A 19131-nucleotide genomic window follows, 5' to 3' on the forward strand; every position below is an offset into this window, starting at 1 on the left:
CGACCCTCCAATGTCACATATGTCTTATATATTTGGGTCGCTGTGCCTCGGAGACGTCCCAGACTGCCGAAGATGGGAAGAGAAGCTCACTCGCTTTCCACTGCAGGGCCTCTGATACGTTCATCTGTGAATGACAAGGGGATTCAACATTCAAAAGCTAAATTTGACTCTCCAGAATTAACAGACTAAATATCGATAACGTGTTTCAGACTATCTGAAAATTGTTCCCACCTGGTTAAAGATGGCCGTGCTGGGCCTGCAGAGGAAGAGTTGGGGATTATCTGTGCTAAAACCGAAGCGCTTCTTCACCTTGGCGGCCAGCGTCTCAAAAAAGGACCATCCTAAAGACATCTTTACCGTCGGCGGAGGCCACATGTATTTAGGATGGTCTCATTTCGTAGTAATTTGCCACCCGTGACATCGCCTGTCCTGGCGCAGAGCAAGGACTTTGACTTTTAAAAGCGCTCCAGTTTATACGTCCTGAAAAATACAAACAAAATCAAGTTAAAATGGTCACATGTGTGAGTCAGCAAATAATCAATTGTCACGTCAATGTCACAGCTGTCCCTTTTGATGCCATGAGGGACTGTTAGCTTTTAGGGTTATACAATGACCTCCGCATGACCCACCCAATCACCCCGCCCCCTTTTTCTAATCAGCATTTGGCCAAGAAAGAGCTCATCACGTTTTGAGCAGGTACACAGTTTTTAAGTGAACTTATTTAAGTTAGGAGGAATTAAAAACCAAAGGAAGCAATGGTGGACAGGAAGGAAGAATAGATGGAAGGGTATGGAACCAAGGATGTATGAAATGAAGGAAAGACAAAAGCCAGAAAGTGTCAGGATGAATGGATGATGGAGGACAGATTGAGGGAAGGCAACTCGGATGCAATGAAAGGATGCATCGAAGGAAATAAAGAATAGGAATGTCACAATAAGGGCAATATTGTGATATCGTGACATTAAAACTACCACAATATCGTCGTCGTCATGCTCACAATATTTCAAAGGAACACATCTGTTAAAAAAAAAAAGAAGTCAGGTTGATTTCCATTTGTGCAGTTCTAGCACCCTCTAGTGGCTAGTTTGTTAGTGCAATTTAATTTTCATTAGGGATGTTTTGGCCTCCTATGTTTAAAATCTATGCCAATTGTCAGATGAAGGGGAACCTAATTTGCTTGTGAAGCGATCAATGTGTGCTTGCATTAGCAAGTAAGTGCCTCAATATTGTTATTAGCGATTGTAGGTGGTTTATATGCATTGCTGTTATGTACAAAAGCACAATATTGTGCTTTTTTTTAGTATGAGCTCTCTTTTTTTTACAATATTGTGATCTTTTTTAAATATCGCCAACGCCCCCACAATATCGTGATAATTATCGTATCGTGACCATCATATCGTGATAAGATCGAATCGTGATGTCTGGATATCGTTACATCCCTAATAAAGAAGCTAGATCAGGAAGGAATGAAGTAACTTCACAATTTGTTGCAATGGGGAATGAAACGAACATTGACTGTCCTCTTGATGTCAATTCTTGTCAAAAGAAGTCTCGGCGGCCTCAGCCGAGCTCGTGCTGTCTTTTTGTGGCGCATTCAAGCGCCGCTCGTAATGAAATAATGTGCGCGTGCGCGTGTGATCTTGATGATGATGAAGATGAGAAAATGGGTGAAAAGGAAATCCCAATCACAAAGACAGGAAGCCTGGAACAGTCGTGTGTGTGCGATCCCACAGAGTCGAAGCTACAATGTCGCCACACTAAAACACAACAATGAAGGTGCCCTCGCACGAATCCATTTGTGACAGTGCGTGCGCGTGGGCGGGCGTGCAGACATGATTTCATTTGCGAGCGCCTCGGCTGGGGAAGGAGAATGAGAATGAGGAGGACGAGGACAGTAAGTCAGCGGACGAGTGTCTGAGTGGACGACGGCGACTGCTCACCGCAACGTGGGTGGGAATCGAACGGACGGCCTCTTTGCTCGTCTTCATCTCAACAGGTTGTTGCCTTCTTTTCTTTTCAATACCCCCTTCTACGTTTTTTAGGAGTAAAACGTTCATGTTACAATTTCATGTGACAGTTTTTTTTGCGTATGTTTGCGTTAAATTTCATTTTGTTCCATGCGCGCTTACGTTTTCAAGTTGGATTTCACAGTACATATTCAAGGTTTCTCACTTTCATGTTGCATATTGTTTTCTTACATTGTTTTATTCAGTTAAAATTACATGATGCATTTTTGTAGCATCGTGTTTGCATTACATATAACGTTACGTTATCACTTTTACATTACATTTAATAAAAATTTAAATTGCGTTTTAGAGTGCTGTCAAAGTTAAAGCGTTAACTAATTAATTAGTAGGACTGGGTATTGCTGCCAACCACACGATACGATACGTGTCACGATACAGGGGTCACCATATGATACGTATCGCGATACATATGTATCCCAATACTTGATCTTCAAGGCGATACGCATCCTGATATTTTACATTAATTTACTTGCATTTTATAATAACAGTCATATGTATACCTAAAGGATATGTTTATTATGCTCGATGGCAAAAATGCTTCTTTTTTTTTTGTTAGTAGGCTAAGCTCTTCTGGTTTACCACCAAGCGGCATGCCTGGTCTAAATGTGTACGCACCGTAGAGCAAGGAGCAGCTTTCACAAACACACCGGGAACATTTATTAATAGGCATGAGCCGATATGAGCAAAAATGTCAAAGTATTAAAATTACAGCTCTAAAATGTGCTTATTTGAAATATTTGGGGAAATAAAAACAGCATTTTTTTCATGTAACACATTTTATTTCATTTTTTTTAAAACAAAATATACGAACATTGATACATTAAGACACATGCCATGTTAAATTTATAAGTAAATAAATGTTGATATTCTTCCTCTGCTTTAATTTTTCTCACTGGTGCGCTATTTTTGCATTAATTGAAGGCAATTAACTTCAAAGACACCGCTATCGATACTGACGCCTGCATATCGATACGTGTATTGTAATGAGGCTCGCAACGATATATTGCCGTATTGATTTTTTTAGCACACCCCTATTAATTAGTCACAACAAATTATTGCATTAATCATGTATTAATGCAGATTAATCACATTATTAATTTTGAGTGCAGATGATCCTTTAGCTGACAGCGGCTGGTTACGTTGGAGCAATGAACATAATTACATGCGTTAAAGTAAAGCATATAATAATGTTTGCGTATGACATTCAGAATATTTGTTCATGTCAAATTATCGGGTCATTTTTTTTCCATTTTAAATTATGCAGTAATTAACTGATTAGAAAAAGAGGGGGATGAGCGTGTGCAATAGATAAAAAAATGTTCTCATAAGATTAATTGTCGAAGGAATGAACACATAACAGGTGCACTTTAACTTTGGTAGGTAAAATATGTTGATAAAAAGCCTTTTTAACTAAGCGATTAATCGTGATTAATCCAAATTCTAAGATGTGATTAATCTGATTAAAAAATGTAATCGTTTGACAGCTCTAATTTTAATCAGGGATAATGATACACTGTGGTTAGGGGGCAAATGTACTCATAAATGTGTAGCTCCAGGTAAGCCCCTCGAGCAATTTATTTGATATTCTAGAATATATTTAGAAATTATTTTCACAGACCCTCCACCACCCCATGCCTTTAGCCCCGAGAGAAAAATGGTAGAACCGCCCCTGATTTTAATCACGTTCACATTACATCACAAAACATTTATCATTAGATGTAAATGTGAAAATAAATTGTCACATTTACGGTACATTTTAGCACATTCATATTTATGTGAGGTTTTATCATTTTCACTTTACATTCTTTCACATTTGCATTGTTTTAGTGCTTTCATATGTTTTTGTTTTATCACATTCAAATTTTCATTCATGTTATATTCCTTTTGCATGACGTTTTATCACATTCAAATTATGCTTCATGTAATTTTCCCAATTGTTACATTCACATGGTTTTAGAACTTCCATGTTACAGGTTTTATTACACGTTTGTGTGATATTTTTAGCACATCCATGTTACATTTTAATTCATACATGTTGACATATTTTATCACTTCCCCACGACATTGTGTCACATTTTAGTTACGTTTTTATCACATATGTTACATGTTACGTGACATTTTATCATTTTCATGACATTTTTGCACGTTTACATTTTGTCACATATTGGCAATGCCCAACATCCGTGCATATGCTATTTGTGCAATGAAATACAATGCAAACTCTTCTCTTTACGCGCTTAAAACAAACGGCATATTTGCATTGTTTTTTCCTGTGACTAGCATACAGAGCCGGCAGATTTTTATAGTAGTCAAATGACATTTCATAACATTTTGCAATCAAAACAATCATCACAAATAAACGACCCATTTTACGACCTTTTCAAGTTACAAAAATTTTGTTTGTTCATGTGATATTTTATCAGGCTCATTTTGTTTAATAAACATTCACATCGTTTTAGTGCTTTAACATTACGTGTGTTACATTTTTTGTTTCATTCATGATGTGTGCGTGTTCTTGTCTTCAAAGCATGTGCATGTGCATGTGAGGGTCTTCATGGCGGCGTGTGTATGCGTGTTGGTGAGCGCATGTGTGTTAGCATGTGCGGCGTCCAACGTGGACACGCACTTCCCACTGCTCAAGACCGGCGCGGACGGAACATTGTTTGGACTGTCCGTCGCTCTCCATCATGACCTCAAGTCACACACACATCTGTGAGTAACCTCTGACCTTTACACAGTTGCTATGCACACACTGACACAACATAAGTACACACAAGCGTAACACACACAAACAAAACGTACATACAGTACACAATGCAGACGTACACCAACACATACTCACTACTGTGTTTATCGTCATCTCATGTCGTCATAGTCTATTGGTTGGCGCTCCCAGAGAGAGGGCGGAGCCCGACGTGCCGGCCAATCGAACAGGAGGTGTGTACATCTGCCCGATCACTGCCAACCAATCAGATTGCAGGAGGCTGTCGCTCATCAAACCAGGTGAGGCCGGCGTTCTCAATACGACACGGCCACCAGAAGACACAGGCCACACCCCCTCCCCGCCTTGCTGTGTTTCAGACTTAAGGCCATCTGAGGACCTGGTTGAGGACATGTGGCTGGGTGTGTCTCTGGCCAGTCAGGGGCCACCTGGGGGGCGGATCCTGGTGAGTTCAAGTTCAAGTGACTCACAGCTCGACAGCCAATAGAATTCACTGATTAATCACCTTCAAGGAGACACATTGTGCTTTTTTTCCTCCACAAATTCAAAGACAGCCCGTGCATCTGCAGACGTATTTTCATAGAATATTTTCCAGCTACGGTAAATTTGGCAGTGGTCAACAACAGGGGTCAACTATTTTGAGAATCCATTAGTTGTCAATTGTTGGACCTCTAACCCTTGTTAAAACTTAACAAACAATGTGCGATGCTACTAAGAAGCTAACGGTTGCCCGCGCAGGCTTGCGGTCATCGCTTCATCAAGATTTATGGCGCGTCCAAACTCCGACACATGATTGGTCGCTGTTATCTCCACGGCAACGACCTTCACCGTAATGCTGATGACGACCATTGGTGGACATCTGAACAGGTCTGCAGGTACGGCTTTTGGGGTGGGAAGGTGGCAAATGGGCAGGGCACACGGTGGAGTGTCAGCAGGCCACGCCCACTCAACATCATATGTGTGTGCAGTCACCTGGGCGACGTAAGTGGAGAGGTCATGTGTAGCTCGGGGATGTCTGCTGCTATATTTCGCCATGACGTCATCATCGGATCACCAGGAAGTTACCAATGGCAAGGTCTGACTCCTTGCTCTTCTTCTCCGTCTCTTAATTTTTCACTTTCTTTGACTTGTCCACCTTCTCTGCCATTTCCTTGACTGTAGGAAACGTCCATGTGAGCTGGAACAATCCTGACATTGTCTATGACACCAGGAGGAGCTCCTTCCCAAACCTGCAACGCAGAAATATTTACTTGGGTCAGCTGCCCACACAACACTTCTTCATATGTAATAATAGCTAAGCTATGTGCTAAAAGTGAAGTTAAATGCTAACAGCAAAAAGGCATGCTAGCAGCTAGGCAACTTGATAACAGCTAGTGTGTATGCTAAGAGTGAGGCTACATGCTAATGGCAAGGATGCATGCTAATTTTTATGCTACATGCGATCAGCAAGGCTGAACAGTAAAGTTGTGAGCCGACAGCAGGGCTACAAAGGCCATGTGCTATAAGAAAGGCTACATGCTAACTTTTGTCTACATGCTTTCAGAAAGGCATTTGGCTACTAGCAAAGCAATGTAGCTACTAACAGTACATAACAATGATGCTAAAGAAAAGCTTAAATTTGAATATCACATAGGCTACATGCTAACAGGAAGTTTGACTGCTTTTTACTACCAGCAAGGTAACGAAGGCTTATATGCTAACTGCGAGGCTACATGCTAACAGGGATACAGCATGTAATGAAATTGTGTGATATGTGTTTCTGTGTGTAGGCTATTCAGTCACTCAGGCAGTGGGTCTGCTTTCCCAGGATGATGTCACCATAGTAACAGGTGATGACTTCTTTTGTTTCTGTCCAATCAGCTGATGGCTGTATTAATGTATTCATTGATTGCTGTTTGTATTGAGGAGTATCTTAGGAAGCTCTTCGATTGTTTCTTCCATTTACTTCATCTCAGCTTCAGGTCCATGTACTATGTCTGTGTCTGTGTCATCAGAAAAGGTTGAATTAAGGCAACTGTGGTTTGTTTGTTGTTGTGGGCTGTTTGAAGTTTCACCTTAGAAAGCTTCAATTTAAAAAGTTTTGGGTGTGGACTGTGAAGTCCTTCTATTTATTACTCAGTTTGGTATGTTCCCTGGGGGATCAACAATTAATCGGGTGGTGGTGTTGTTGCGTGGTTAGTGAAACAAGCATCCTGTATACCAGTCAGTCGTTCACTTGCCATGTGGCAAAACGGATCTTTTTAGGGCCGACTCTTCTTATTGAGTGAGAGGCCAACTTTGAGGGAAGCGACGTCATGACGATGTTGTCAGCAGTCAATAGGTGATGCCTCAAACCTCTTCCTGTTTCAAAACGCTTTCTAGTTTGACATTGATGGATTCTTTTACAATATGACTCTTCCAGACGAGCGGCCATCGTTATCCACAAGTTATTGTCCTCAAAGGAATGTCCCTTCTGCTTAATCTCTCCAATGTAGTTTGTTGTACTCCTCACTGCACTGCATTGCTTGAGTTTGCTTCTCGGGATTTTGTCTTTGGGAGTGAACCATATTTTGTTTGCAGGTGTTACTGGGTTTGAAATGCATTTGGATGTCATGTTTGGAGAAATTTGTTATCGTTTTTCTGGTAAAGCAGCTAAGTAGGCGACCAGCACATTATGCCTCTTGTTTCTGTCTTCTGTCTGGGTGTAGTGGCTCTTCTGCTGTGCGACTTCTCGGGGTCCAGATTCAGTGGAACAGTAGTACTGTTGCAGTAGTAACAATAGGACAACTCAAAATCTAGTGGAATGTCTTGGCTCCTTGCTGTGGAAATTTACTGTAATTGGTCTTCTAGTGCACTGAATTATCTTTAACTAGAGGGCAAAGCAGATACTTGCTGTCAAGTCAACACCTGCAACATTTAAAATACACAGAAGAAAGAATGAGAAGACACAAGGATTTGATTACTCGCGAGGAGAAGCTGACAGAGAGTTGTGCGCAGATCACAAGCTCCCAGCCCCTTCTGACACAACTCCCTACTTCTCCTCTTTTATTTGGGATTCCCTAACATACACAATAGGCTACACACTTGCCTCTGAGGAAAATGGGAGTACTGGCAGCAATGTGATAAGCAACTCCAGCAGTCGTAAAATACAGAGGACATCCTTTAAATCGTCACGACTACTAATCCTTGAAGGCTGTAGTTCTTCATTCCCACATTCCAGATGTCCTCAGGTTGAATAAACATGCAGCAGCTCCAAACCCATAGTGAAATACTGAATACATAGTTGGCAATTAACTATGTAATAAGAGAAAATATAGAATAATATATACACAATAACTCTAACATTCCCCCCTGTTTATTATATATTTGCTCAAAGTCTCAGATCACCTATGAGTTACTTCAATTAGATTTTCAACTGCAGGATCATATTTACGAAAACAAATACATTTACACTCAGAGGCAATGTTAATCTTTAGTCCTAGTCGGCTGGATCTGAAAATAATTCAAGCATATCATAATGTACATTATCCAATGTTTCTGTATGTAATTCTCAGCATTAATAATTCAACCAGCTGTCTCTCTTCCTCTTCATGATGGCCCCAAAAATCAAAATAAAAAAGACAGCCCCAACTGCGTCTGATCGCATCTTACGCTCCATTTGATTCAGGAAAGGGACTCGTCTCCTTGAGTTGTCCCTTCTGACACATCCTGCACAGTGAGACAGGTCCTGGACTTCACAGCGGTTGGGGGAACTTTGAGGGTAGCAAACAATGTGCTCCCAAAGTCTTCACTGACTTACTTGGTCAGACTTTTCACAGCGAGTCAAGCTGCTTGTTTCTCCTCTGACCTCACTTCAGTCAGGCTTCGTTCCGCAACCTGGCAAGCTGTTAGTCAATGGTACCTGTTTTGCGCCATGTGATAGGTGAATCCAGGAGAGTCGTTCAGCGATCTTCACAACCTTCGGGGCCAACAACACTTACAAGGGCCTTCCCACCTTAGGCTGGACCTTTAATCAAAGTCAGTCACTACCCTTGATGGGAGGCTTGCCTTCCTGCTGAGATAGAGAGTCATCTGGCATTTGATTAAACATTTTCACTTCCTTATCATTTAAACAATCTTCTCATATAGTCACTTGAATAAATTTCTTTCATCTGTACGGCTTAACAGGTTATTACAATAGGCAAATTTAAATGGTCCACCACACGAAATTTCAAACGAGCTTAACTGTCTTGTTCCTTTTACAATTTCCCAAATTACTTAATCATCAATTATCTTATCTCCATGCTTTGATCATGTATTTTTCTCGCTTTTCTGTTTTTCCCTTAAACAATGTAACATATAAAGTGACTTTCATTCATTACTCCAAATAACTAGTACGTCATATAGAGACATGATCTGTTCACACAATGCTTCTGCCATAATAATAACATCCAGTTGTTTTTCTGGAACAATTTCAACTCATTGTTACATTTTTTAAGACCATCAATCAGTACTTGTTAATATTGACATTGTCTTACTTTTTGTTCAATTCCATAAAATCCATAGCCACTAACAAAAATTGTAAAATATTAGAAACATCAATTCCATGTATAACAAAATTCTAAAACAAAATTCCAAAAACATAAAAACTTAAAAAATTAAAAATATAAAATTTACATGCGGTATTGCCGTATTGTTACCAACTCCCCCCTTTTGAGACATTTTTATGGCTCACAACTCAAAATCATTATCCAAGCCACTTCATATAAATCTTATGCTGCATGCAATTTAAAATAATTTCACAATATTTACAAAAGGTTTTCATTTTTCCTTTTTTTTCTTTTCCACTACAGTGTTCCCTCGTATATCAGTGGGTTAACCTTCATACAGTCATTTTCCTCTTCCAAAAAATTACACAGCTGTACAAAAATCCACAAAATCAGCACTTTTTTTCTTTTCTTTTTTTTTTTTTTTTAAACAACTATGGAATTTAAAACAATTGGGACCCTGTAGCCTTCACCGCTCTGGCCCTAATTTGCGAAAGAACACTGTAGTTTACATGTCTTGGACGGATAGAATTTTATAGTCTACCCATAGCATAGTAGTAGTCTGGCATTTCTTCAAAACTAATTGTATCATACTACATCTTGTATTGTTTACAACCATATAATCAAGTTTAAATGTAACACATCTTTCCCAAAGCCATATGTAGTTAATAATAAAGCCACCATGAATATCAATCATCTTGTACACAATTAATATAAAATACTGGCTTAAATTCTACTTCATGCATTCTAAACAAAACTCATAACCATGTCAGCAATCAATTGTCTGTTCAAATGGCCTTCCAATATCTTCGTAAAGCCACTACTATCATTGTTCAATTTAAATCACAAACTGCATTTTTCACATTCATCTATCTATTAAAATTTGTCAAACATTGTCGTTGTTATCAGTATCTCAATTCAATTTCAGTAGTAGAATTGTTAGCATAATTATCCACCCAATTCATGTATAATTATATATGTATAATCACAAACATCAAAAGTTCATAACAGGTCACAATTTCACTCAGGAATTTAAGATATCATTTTGTAATTTGTTTCAAATCTTAGGGCCGACAAAATTACTTCGTTTTATCGTTGGGTCTCCATCATAACCACTTTACAATCAAAACAATCTCAATATTACACCCTTGTTGCACAAAAGTGTAATACACCTTTATTTACATCATTCTCCAATTTCTTCTTTCTTTTAAGTTGTTGCTGGTTTTCATTTCACAGCTCAATTTTCTTTCATGCCATAGAAGAATTTTGTCCATGCAAGTCAAAATTTGACTTCCCAAATGTACCCAAACAATTTCGAATTGCTTGAGAGGGTATTGTGGGACATTCACAATATCCTTGTAGTAATAATATATATATGTATGTATATTTCCCTTCCAGTGCAAATTTAGACCAGAATATACAATTTGGGTGTACTGTTATAGTACTTATTCATTCCTCAAATTTTCATCAAGAATCCAAATTATCTAATAATATATTTCCAGTTAGTAAGTTTAGTATTTTCAATCAGCACTTCTGCCCTTTGCGAGTCCTTAATCACTAGTCTAATTTATCTCCAATTCAGCATTTTACTCAAATAAATCATCTTTAGCATAGATGATATCTGATCTGTTTGCTCTGATTTCCACTTACTTACATGTTGTCAAGAAACCCAACATCAGAATGAATGAATGAATGAATGAATGAATGATGAATTCATAAGGAAGCAGGTTAAACAGTTCTTCCTATTTAGTTTTAAAGAAAAACAAAAGTTCTGTCATCTCCATTTGTTCTGCCATAATTGTTATATGCAGTGTCACTGTATCAAACTCATCATCAGTTTACAGGTAGTCAGTCAACTGTGACACTCGTAGGTGTGGCATTGTTTTCGTTCTCACATTTATGCTCAGAGTGACATAGCTTATCATCTCCCTTCTTTACAATCAGTTCCCTCGCTTTTTGTAGTAAGGCGTCAGCTACCATTTAAGAATTTATTTAGGATATAGACTACGTCGTAAAAATGCAAAGATCCTACACCTTTCACATAGCGATATCCCTTTTTCTACTCAGCTTATCTTTTTATTACCATGTTGCCATCTAATGTAGACACCAAGACTAGGTCTAATCCAATTTAATATAATTCTGCTTACTGGTTTCGTTTCATCTTTGTTTTTTATGTTCACCTTGTTCAAATAAATGGCCGTTTTTCCACCAACAACAATTACCAGGGCAATAAAAATTCCTCATGGGGCATCCAAGTACTATCTCGGCAGCAGGGTCTCACTAACCTAAGGTGGTTACTTTGAGGGGTCAGTATTTTTACAGCAGCTCGTCTCAATCAAACTCATTTAAATTAATTACAGAGAACTCTAAGACACTGTAAAAACACAATTCTAAATTCCCTGCTGAACTTTTGCAACCAAAAACTCACTTTACCCAGAACTCAAAGATCCTGGGCTTGTTGGTGGAAAAGCAACTATTAATAATTGTGCTCCTTTAAGAACATTCAAATTCAATTATAAATGCCATTTTTTTCTTCTTCATCAAATTCAAATCTCAGCTATTTATTTATTTTAAATAACTCACCACTAATAAAAGGTTTGCCTTCTAAACCATTTTAATAATCTTTTCCCTTCAATGCCTATTTTACTTATCAGGTTCTGGTGAGGGAGAATTTGTTAAATTCCACAGTCAATCACAGCAGGAGCTAAATCAGAATTCAATTAGGAAAACATTCCTCCGTGTAACTAATCTTTTATACAAACTTCAGGACTATATTCAAAACGACATTGTAAAGGCTCTTTCTTACAATTTTATGTTGTTCTCTAATCTGGATCTGCATGAGTCACACCAAATCTATTAGTAAATAGAAACACCACAGTAATGAATTTTTAGAACATTTAACTCCTAGTAAGTATTTTCAAGTCAGTCAATAAGGTTTAAATTACTACCTGTTAAAAAGTCATGAAATCATTGCATTTCCATATAGAAGCTTCTACTATCAGTGTGATATCAAGGCCTTCCCCATTTGGCAATTTGACAAATGGTGCCATTACACACTTTACAATATAGTCATAGCTGAAAACCATCATTACTTACTTAATTCAAAGTTTCAAATTTCTTTAAACTAGTATTTAGTAGACTAGATTAGCATTATTTATCAAATAATCTATATCATTTTAAACTATCTATTTTATACTTTTGAGGGTAATTTCTTAACTCAGTGTCCTCTAACGTTACACCTTCCTGTCTTATCATCATCTACACCACCACAACTTGTTCTAAACACTTCACAAATCCCACTTTAAAATCATCCACTAATTCATCTTCTCTTTATCCAGTTGTTCTAATTCTACCATAATCAATTCTACTTTCACGTTTCTCTCTTACTTTTATCATTTCCCATGCTCAAAACAGTCCAATAAAAAGGATTTTTTTTTTTTTTTTGTCAGAAGTCCAACAACTTGTCATCAATCACCTACTTAACTCACTCTCAAACAATTAGCTTTACCATCCAAAAACAAAATACACAATTTTCACCTGAGGACCGGGTGATGACCCTTTCTGGGACCACTTTTTGGTCCACGCACCTCATATTTGATACAGACCAAAATTTCTCAATTTCACCGTTTTTAACATAGTTATGTTAGACACGATCTAACAACCCCTTATACACAATTTAAACCCTTTTAAGCCGTCGTCTTTAGACAATATGACACACAGACACATACAAGAGCTCACAGAGACAAACACAGTGAGAAGCCACACACATACACTTTTACAGACAATACACTTATGCCTCGATATCATTAGGCTGTTAAAGCTCCAACTTTCCATTTCATTTTATTCCTTATTTAATATTGTAGTGGATTACCATTATTATTGTTATTATTTTTACTATTGTAAATTAAGCTGGCCAGCAAAAGTATATCTTGTAATCCACGTATTTCAATGCTATATTTTAGATGGATCTAATTTTTCTATGAACATCCAATCCTTACTGGATAGTTCATCTTATAGCTCACCTTTTACTGTTTATTTTCCCCCATTTTATATGAATTTGGTACAGTCCGTGAACCTAGAGTTTCCTAGGGACTGATAGGTTCAAATAACAGGGTGACAATAAATTTCTCACTGTGGTAATTCTCAAGCTTCTACCCAATAGGGCGGAGAATTCTTGCCTTTGCTTCCACAATGAGTTGTCACTTACAATCCTGTTTGTTTAAAATGAAGTAAGTATCAAATGACACTACACTTCCATTCACTTCACACACTCACACAAGGCCCTTTTATTTTCTGCGTTTCACGGAATTTAAGTACGTACACGACTCCGGCATCGTCTCTTTACACGGACGTTACTGGGCTCCGTTCCCTTTACTTGCCATTGACTAGTATTCACAAGGTTTTTCCTCCCACACAGTACCTTCGTGCAGGCTGCGACAGTACCTTCGCGCAGATTTTACGTCGACATTCACTTCACACTTTCCCCCGGAAAGTAAATTTTTTCTCACCCAGATGTCTTCTCGTCCTTTGGATTCCCGTCAGCCTTCCAGATCCCAGTCACAGAGACGAAAATCCAGTCCCAGAAAAGGGTAGTATTTGCCGTGGCCACGGTCTTCCTGGAGGTCGACTCTGCAACTGGAATCCTTTAGGCGTCCTGGGATCCGGCTCGAAGGACCAAGTTAATGTCAAGTCAACACCTGCAACATTTAAAATACACAGAAGAAAGAATGAGAAGACACAAGGATTTGATTACTCGCGAGGAGAAGCTGACAGAGAGTTGTGCGCAGATCACAAGCTCCCAGCCCCTTCTGACACAACTCCCTACTTCTCCTCTTTTATTTGGGATTCCCTAACATACACAATAGGCTACACACTTGCCTCTGAGGAAAATGGGAGTACTGGCAGCAATGTGATAAGCAACTCCAGCAGTCGTAAAATACAGAGGACATCCTTTAAATCGTCACGACTACTAATCCTTGAAGGCTGTAGTTCTTCATTCCCACATTCCAGATGTCCTCAGGTTGAATAAACATGCAGCAGCTCCAAACCCATAGTGAAATACTGAATACATAGTTGGCAATTAACTATGTAATAAGAGAAAATATAGAATAATATATACACAATAACTCTAACATTTGCACATAGACCTGAAGTTGGATGTGAAGTTGTCAAAGTTGAAAGGTGTTCCATTAAGCAGGTGCACCAAAGGACACCAAAGACGACGCTCGCGGTTCGGTGCTTCTGGCAGTCAAAGATGATGGCGGCGGTACACTGGCCATCCGACAGACGCTGCGAGGAGAGCAGACGGGCTCGTACTTTGGGAACGCCGTGGCTGCCGCCGACCTGGACAACGACGGGTAAGCGAGGCTGCACCCTCAATTGTTGTGATGTCTCATGAACTGTGACCCTCAGGTGGCACGACCTGCTGGTGGGCGCACCTTTCTACTTCCGGCGGCAGCAGGAAGTTGGTGGGGCGGTTTACGTGTACATGAACGCAGGGGGACGCTTCCGCTCGAAACCGACGTTGGTGCTGAAGGGGCCGCCCGCTTCGGCTTTCGGGATGGCGGTCGCCCACGCCGGGGATCTCGACCGAGATGGCTTCCAGGGTGAGGAACGCGCGTCTTGCCGTGTCATGTGACCGATGTCATGTGATCATGTGATGTGTCGATGTCTACATTGTAGACTTTGCGGTGGGAGCGCCGTTCCATGGAACAGGAAGTGTTATGATCTGGCGCGGGAGCAGCACCGGCGTGTCCACTCAACCTAGCCAGGTGCCTCATATGCACACGGGCACAAATGCAAATACATACATTGTCTTATTGTGCTTTGGCGCCCTGTGCAGGTTATCAGCGGCAGCAGTTTGTCTCCTCGCTTCTCTACTTTCGGATTCTCGTTGTCCGCTGGACTGGATGTGGACGGCAACAAGCATCCGGACCTTCTAGTTGGCTCCCTGGATGACACCGTCGTCCTGCTCAGGCACACTCACACACACCATCAGACACTTTCAAATAGGGCCCGCCCGATTCGTCAGACTAAAATTTGCCGATATTAGTCGTTTTCAAAATAATAACCGTCCAGATTTTTGCAGCTGAAATGTCAATATATTCTTAGTTCCTCATCCATCCATCCATTTTCTTAACCACTTGTTCCTCACAAGGGTCGAGGGGGTGCTGGAGCCTTTCCCATGAAACAGTAAATGTTGTTCAGTAGGTTGGGAGTCAAGCAGCATGATGTCCTTGCGTCGTCAGTTGACCAGATGGAACGTTGACTCAAGTCAATCCAATACGCATCTTTCCTGAGAAGATGCGTTTCTTGCGTTAACTATGAGAACACCGCCAACATTTACAACTGCAATGGCGGATTGCTGCATTATGTTTATTCTGTCTATGTTCCTGAGCATGATTTTACATTTGACAGCAAAATCTTTTTGCTTTTCACCATCAGCATCAAGTGCACAAGATGAACAGCAGGTACCAAGTTTTGAGGGCCACCGTACACTGCGCGATGCTTCCAAACATAACTAAGACCGGTGGCCACTCATAAAGACTCCTTATAACCCGGAAATCGATTTTTGTATCAAAGCTTCGATGTATTTTGATTGACTATCATTTGCAACGTTTCCATCTGGATATTACTGAATATCCGTGATATGGAATAAATCCACAGCTGAATTGTTTTGATTGCAGGACTCGTCCAGTGATTCACCTGAACAAAACCATCAGAGTGACCCCAAATATTGTGGACCCCAACACTTGCGACTTTTGGTGAGAGGTGTTAACGGCAACACCCGCTAACACGCTTACGACATGCTAACTCAACTCAACTTTATTTATAAAGCGCTTTAAGAACAGGCATTGCTGTATACAAAGTGCTGTACATAAACACAAATCGGTTTTTCAGTAAAGAATAAGGTAACAAAACAAGAACAAAGCAAACATTTGGAAGTGCGAATACAAGTTGTTTTTTTTTTGTTGTTTTTTAACAAGTAAATACATTTACTGTGAGTATGTGTGTGTCAGTATTGAGGTGGAGGTGTGTTTCTCATACATGCGGAGCACCGTAGAGACGCGCCACCGAGACAACATCAGTGAGTGGACCTTCAACACAAACATGAACACGCACATACACATTCACCATTATTATCAACAAGTTTGTTTTTTCTTTGAAGCTAGGTGGCTTAGCTGATTAACTGACAGCATGCCACCGCCGATTAAAACCAACTAGTAATCACAGCTAGGGCACACAAACACAGGGATGACATCAAACTGTCCTTGAGTGTCCTCGTGTCCTTTCAGTGTCTCGTGTGTGTAATAAATTTCACACAAACATGCACAGAAAGGGCCTCTGGACCTTGTTTTGCAAATTGGACCAATCAGAATCAAGGTCAAAGTTATTGCTTTCAAACACACAGACAGGCTAGTACAGTGGTACATTGACTTACAATTTTTTATTCCTTCAGGGTTCAAGCTCATAACGCCATTTACCTGTACATCAAATAAAATTTTCCCATGAAAGTGAATTGAAAATTTAATGTTTTTGAACTTAGAATGTGAAAAAATAATGTGGTTTTACAAATTACATTGAAGGTGAACACACACACGCACTGATGTCCATTGGCATGTTGGTGAGCCTTTAATGGTGGCGTGGCCTATTGAGTGCGACTAGGAGGTCTGACTCGAGCTCCGGTTTTCCATGTCCGCGGCCTGCTCATTGCAAAAGTTTTCATTTCGTATTTGTGGTTTTGACTCTTTGACCCGTTTAATAAAAGGCAGCTGTGGCTCTCCTTGCCCACATGCTAGGGCATCACACAATCCCACCCACTCCATTTCTACACACTTCGCTTGTGCGAACCAAAACAAAATTGGACCAAACGCTTAGAAGTCAAAAACCACTTACATTGGAGTACAAGTCAACGTACGACTGTATTTGATTTTGTAAATGCTGCGCGCTGGGTGTGTTACTGCTGACAACCTGTCCCCATCCGCGCATTTGCCAGCCGTCCATTTCACCGTGGTCGCAGATGTCAGCAGCCTGAAGCCCCGCCTGCGTTTCCGCGGCAATGGTCAAAACATGCACTCAGGCTCAGTGCTGGTTCCACAGCATCACTGCAGGACCCTGAGCATCGGAATTCTGGTGAGAACCCGATGGAAAGTGGGCGGAGCCTCCAGAGCACATTGACCATTTGTGACTTTTCATCAGACTCCGGTCCGAGATCAAGTGGAAGCATTGGTGTTCTCGCTCAATGCATCTTTACACCACAATATGTTCAAGGACAAAACCCCCCTCCAGGACCTGGCGTCCTTCCCCGTGCTCAGCCAAAGACCTCAACCTGTCCAGACCCAGGTCAGAACCTTTTATGGCTCCGTAGTAAATTGTATTTGAAGTTTTGTTTCCAATTGGCAACAATTACGGTTTGAACAAAGTACGAACAATTGTATACAATGATAAAGATGCATGCATGCAGTTTAGGCTAATAGCTTCTTCTAATAGCAGGGGAACTGTTGTTCTACATCATCCCTGTAGTACTGCTAAGGGTCCTGGAATCATGCTATATGGAGAACCAAAGTATTTGTACTGTACTTGGTTACTTCCCAGCATTGTCTGTAAACAAGTGAAGAAGATGGAGTGAGAAACCAGTTATATTTATTCCTCAGATTCACATCCAGAAGGCGTGCGGTTCCGATAACCGTTGCCACAGTAATCTGCAGATGGCGGCCCACTTCACGAATTCCAGGCAGCAGCCACTGAGCACGTAAGTCTGGAGAGCGCGGTTCAAAGCTCGGCAGTTCCAAGCAGAGCTCCATTGACGAGCCGGGTTCTTTCAGGTGCTCTGGCCGTCAGGTGTGGTTCTACGAGGGCGCCGCAGACCGTCTTCTGCTGCGGGTCAACATCAGCAACACGGCGGAGGACGCTCACTTGGCTGTTCTGAATGTCAGCATCCCACCTGCGCTGGTCTACTCTGGAGTCCGGACTAAGGTGCCTTGAAGGAGTCCCAAGTCAACAAGGACTTGGACCACACTTGACTTGGATCCAAATAGTCTTAGGAGACTCGATGTGTCATCAAGGAAGCTCAGCGTTCACTGAAGGGACCGACAATAAGCAAATCTGGACTTGATATGGACATGTCTGGAATGACCCTTCGTCTTAACATTGACCTGACCTGGCACTGTCAAAGCACTAACTTGAACTTGTCTGAAATGACACTTGAACTTGTTATGCTCAAAACTCAGAACTCCTGATGTCTGATGTCTGTGCTCCTTTCAGCGTGGCGTCCAGGAAGTACAATGTTCTGTGGAAGGTTCTGTGGTTCTGTGCGAGCTGGGAAACCCATTCAAAAGCAACCAAACGGTACAGAACCTTTCAGACAATTGTTTTTTTTTTTGTTTCTTTATTATTGTTTCTTCATTTGTATTCCTTGTTAGTGGTTCCTTGTTTATTGTCCTTCATTGTTCATTCCTTGTTGTTTTGGGATTCATGTTATTTGTTGTCTGTTTCTTGTTCCTGGATCTTTGTGTCTTAATTTTTGTTCCTTGTGCTCTGCTTTTTAATCCCTTGTCCTTTGATGTCTATTTGTTGTAGTCTGTATTTTTTTTGTACTTTGCTTCTTGTTCATGTCACGGTAGATCTAAAAGCTGTCTGTCTTCCAGGTTGAAGTGTGGATCATTTTGGAGGCGTCAGAGATCAGCTGGGACACTCGGGAGCTGGAGATGCTGCTGCAGATGTCCACGTAGGACACACGCTCGCTTACATTTAACACTAAAGACACATGACTACTTCAAACAGGAAGTCCGAATGACAGTCCAGGGCGTAACTCGCCTTAAGTCCGTTGGGTTCGGCTCCAGCTCAGACAACCCGAATCAGGATAAGCGCAATGAAA

General features: G+C 40.5%; 2 protein-coding genes and 1 long non-coding RNA gene across 5 annotated transcripts in view; 1 reads left to right on the forward strand and 2 right to left on the reverse strand.

Annotated features, from left to right (window-relative positions):
- On the reverse strand, positions 1 to 2123 carry LOC144024267 (uncharacterized). Its single transcript, XR_013284720.1, has 3 exons — positions 1941 to 2123; positions 232 to 480; positions 1 to 124 (listed from the first exon to the last, which is right to left on the reverse strand). It is a non-coding gene; the product is annotated as an uncharacterized LOC144024267 (long non-coding RNA).
- LOC144023771 (integrin alpha-3-like) overlaps positions 1763 to 19131 on the forward strand; it is a 23758-nt gene continuing 6389 nt past the window's right edge. The window contains exons 1-20 of one of the 2 annotated variants that reach the window (XM_077529604.1): positions 1763 to 1996; positions 4555 to 4739; positions 4903 to 5030; positions 5109 to 5194; positions 5488 to 5624; positions 5718 to 5824; positions 5911 to 6003; positions 6519 to 6578; positions 14452 to 14611; positions 14667 to 14860; positions 14937 to 15025; positions 15097 to 15230; positions 15941 to 16018; positions 16274 to 16341; positions 17251 to 17387; positions 17454 to 17597; positions 17909 to 18006; positions 18080 to 18230; positions 18519 to 18602; positions 18902 to 18981. In XM_077529604.1, the coding sequence (XP_077385730.1) occupies positions 4582 to 4739; positions 4903 to 5030; positions 5109 to 5194; positions 5488 to 5624; positions 5718 to 5824; positions 5911 to 6003; positions 6519 to 6578; positions 14452 to 14611; positions 14667 to 14860; positions 14937 to 15025; positions 15097 to 15230; positions 15941 to 16018; positions 16274 to 16341; positions 17251 to 17387; positions 17454 to 17597; positions 17909 to 18006; positions 18080 to 18230; positions 18519 to 18602; positions 18902 to 18981 (2186 nt within the window). In that variant the 5' untranslated portion in view covers positions 1763 to 1996; positions 4555 to 4581. Of the gene's footprint in view, positions 1997 to 4554; positions 4740 to 4902; positions 5031 to 5108; positions 5195 to 5487; positions 5625 to 5717; positions 5825 to 5910; positions 6004 to 6518; positions 6579 to 14451; positions 14612 to 14666; positions 14861 to 14936; positions 15026 to 15096; positions 15231 to 15940; positions 16019 to 16273; positions 16342 to 17250; positions 17388 to 17453; positions 17598 to 17908; positions 18007 to 18079; positions 18231 to 18518; positions 18603 to 18901; positions 18982 to 19131 lie in introns of those variants that run through there. The other variant, XM_077529613.1, reaches the window with a different exon arrangement.
- Positions 3984 to 19131, reverse strand: part of rdm1 (RAD52 motif containing 1) — a 24938-nt gene continuing 9790 nt past the window's right edge. The window contains exon 8 of one of the 2 annotated variants that reach the window (XM_077530196.1): positions 3984 to 5978. The gene's annotated coding sequence lies outside the window, so the exon portion shown is untranslated. Of the gene's footprint in view, positions 5979 to 16333; positions 16352 to 19131 lie in introns of those variants that run through there. The other variant, XM_077530212.1, reaches the window with a different exon arrangement.

The sequence above is a fragment of the Festucalex cinctus genome, chromosome 1, assembly GCF_051991245.1.
Source record: "Festucalex cinctus isolate MCC-2025b chromosome 1, RoL_Fcin_1.0, whole genome shotgun sequence".
Classification (NCBI taxonomy): Eukaryota; Metazoa; Chordata; class Actinopteri; order Syngnathiformes; family Syngnathidae; genus Festucalex; species Festucalex cinctus.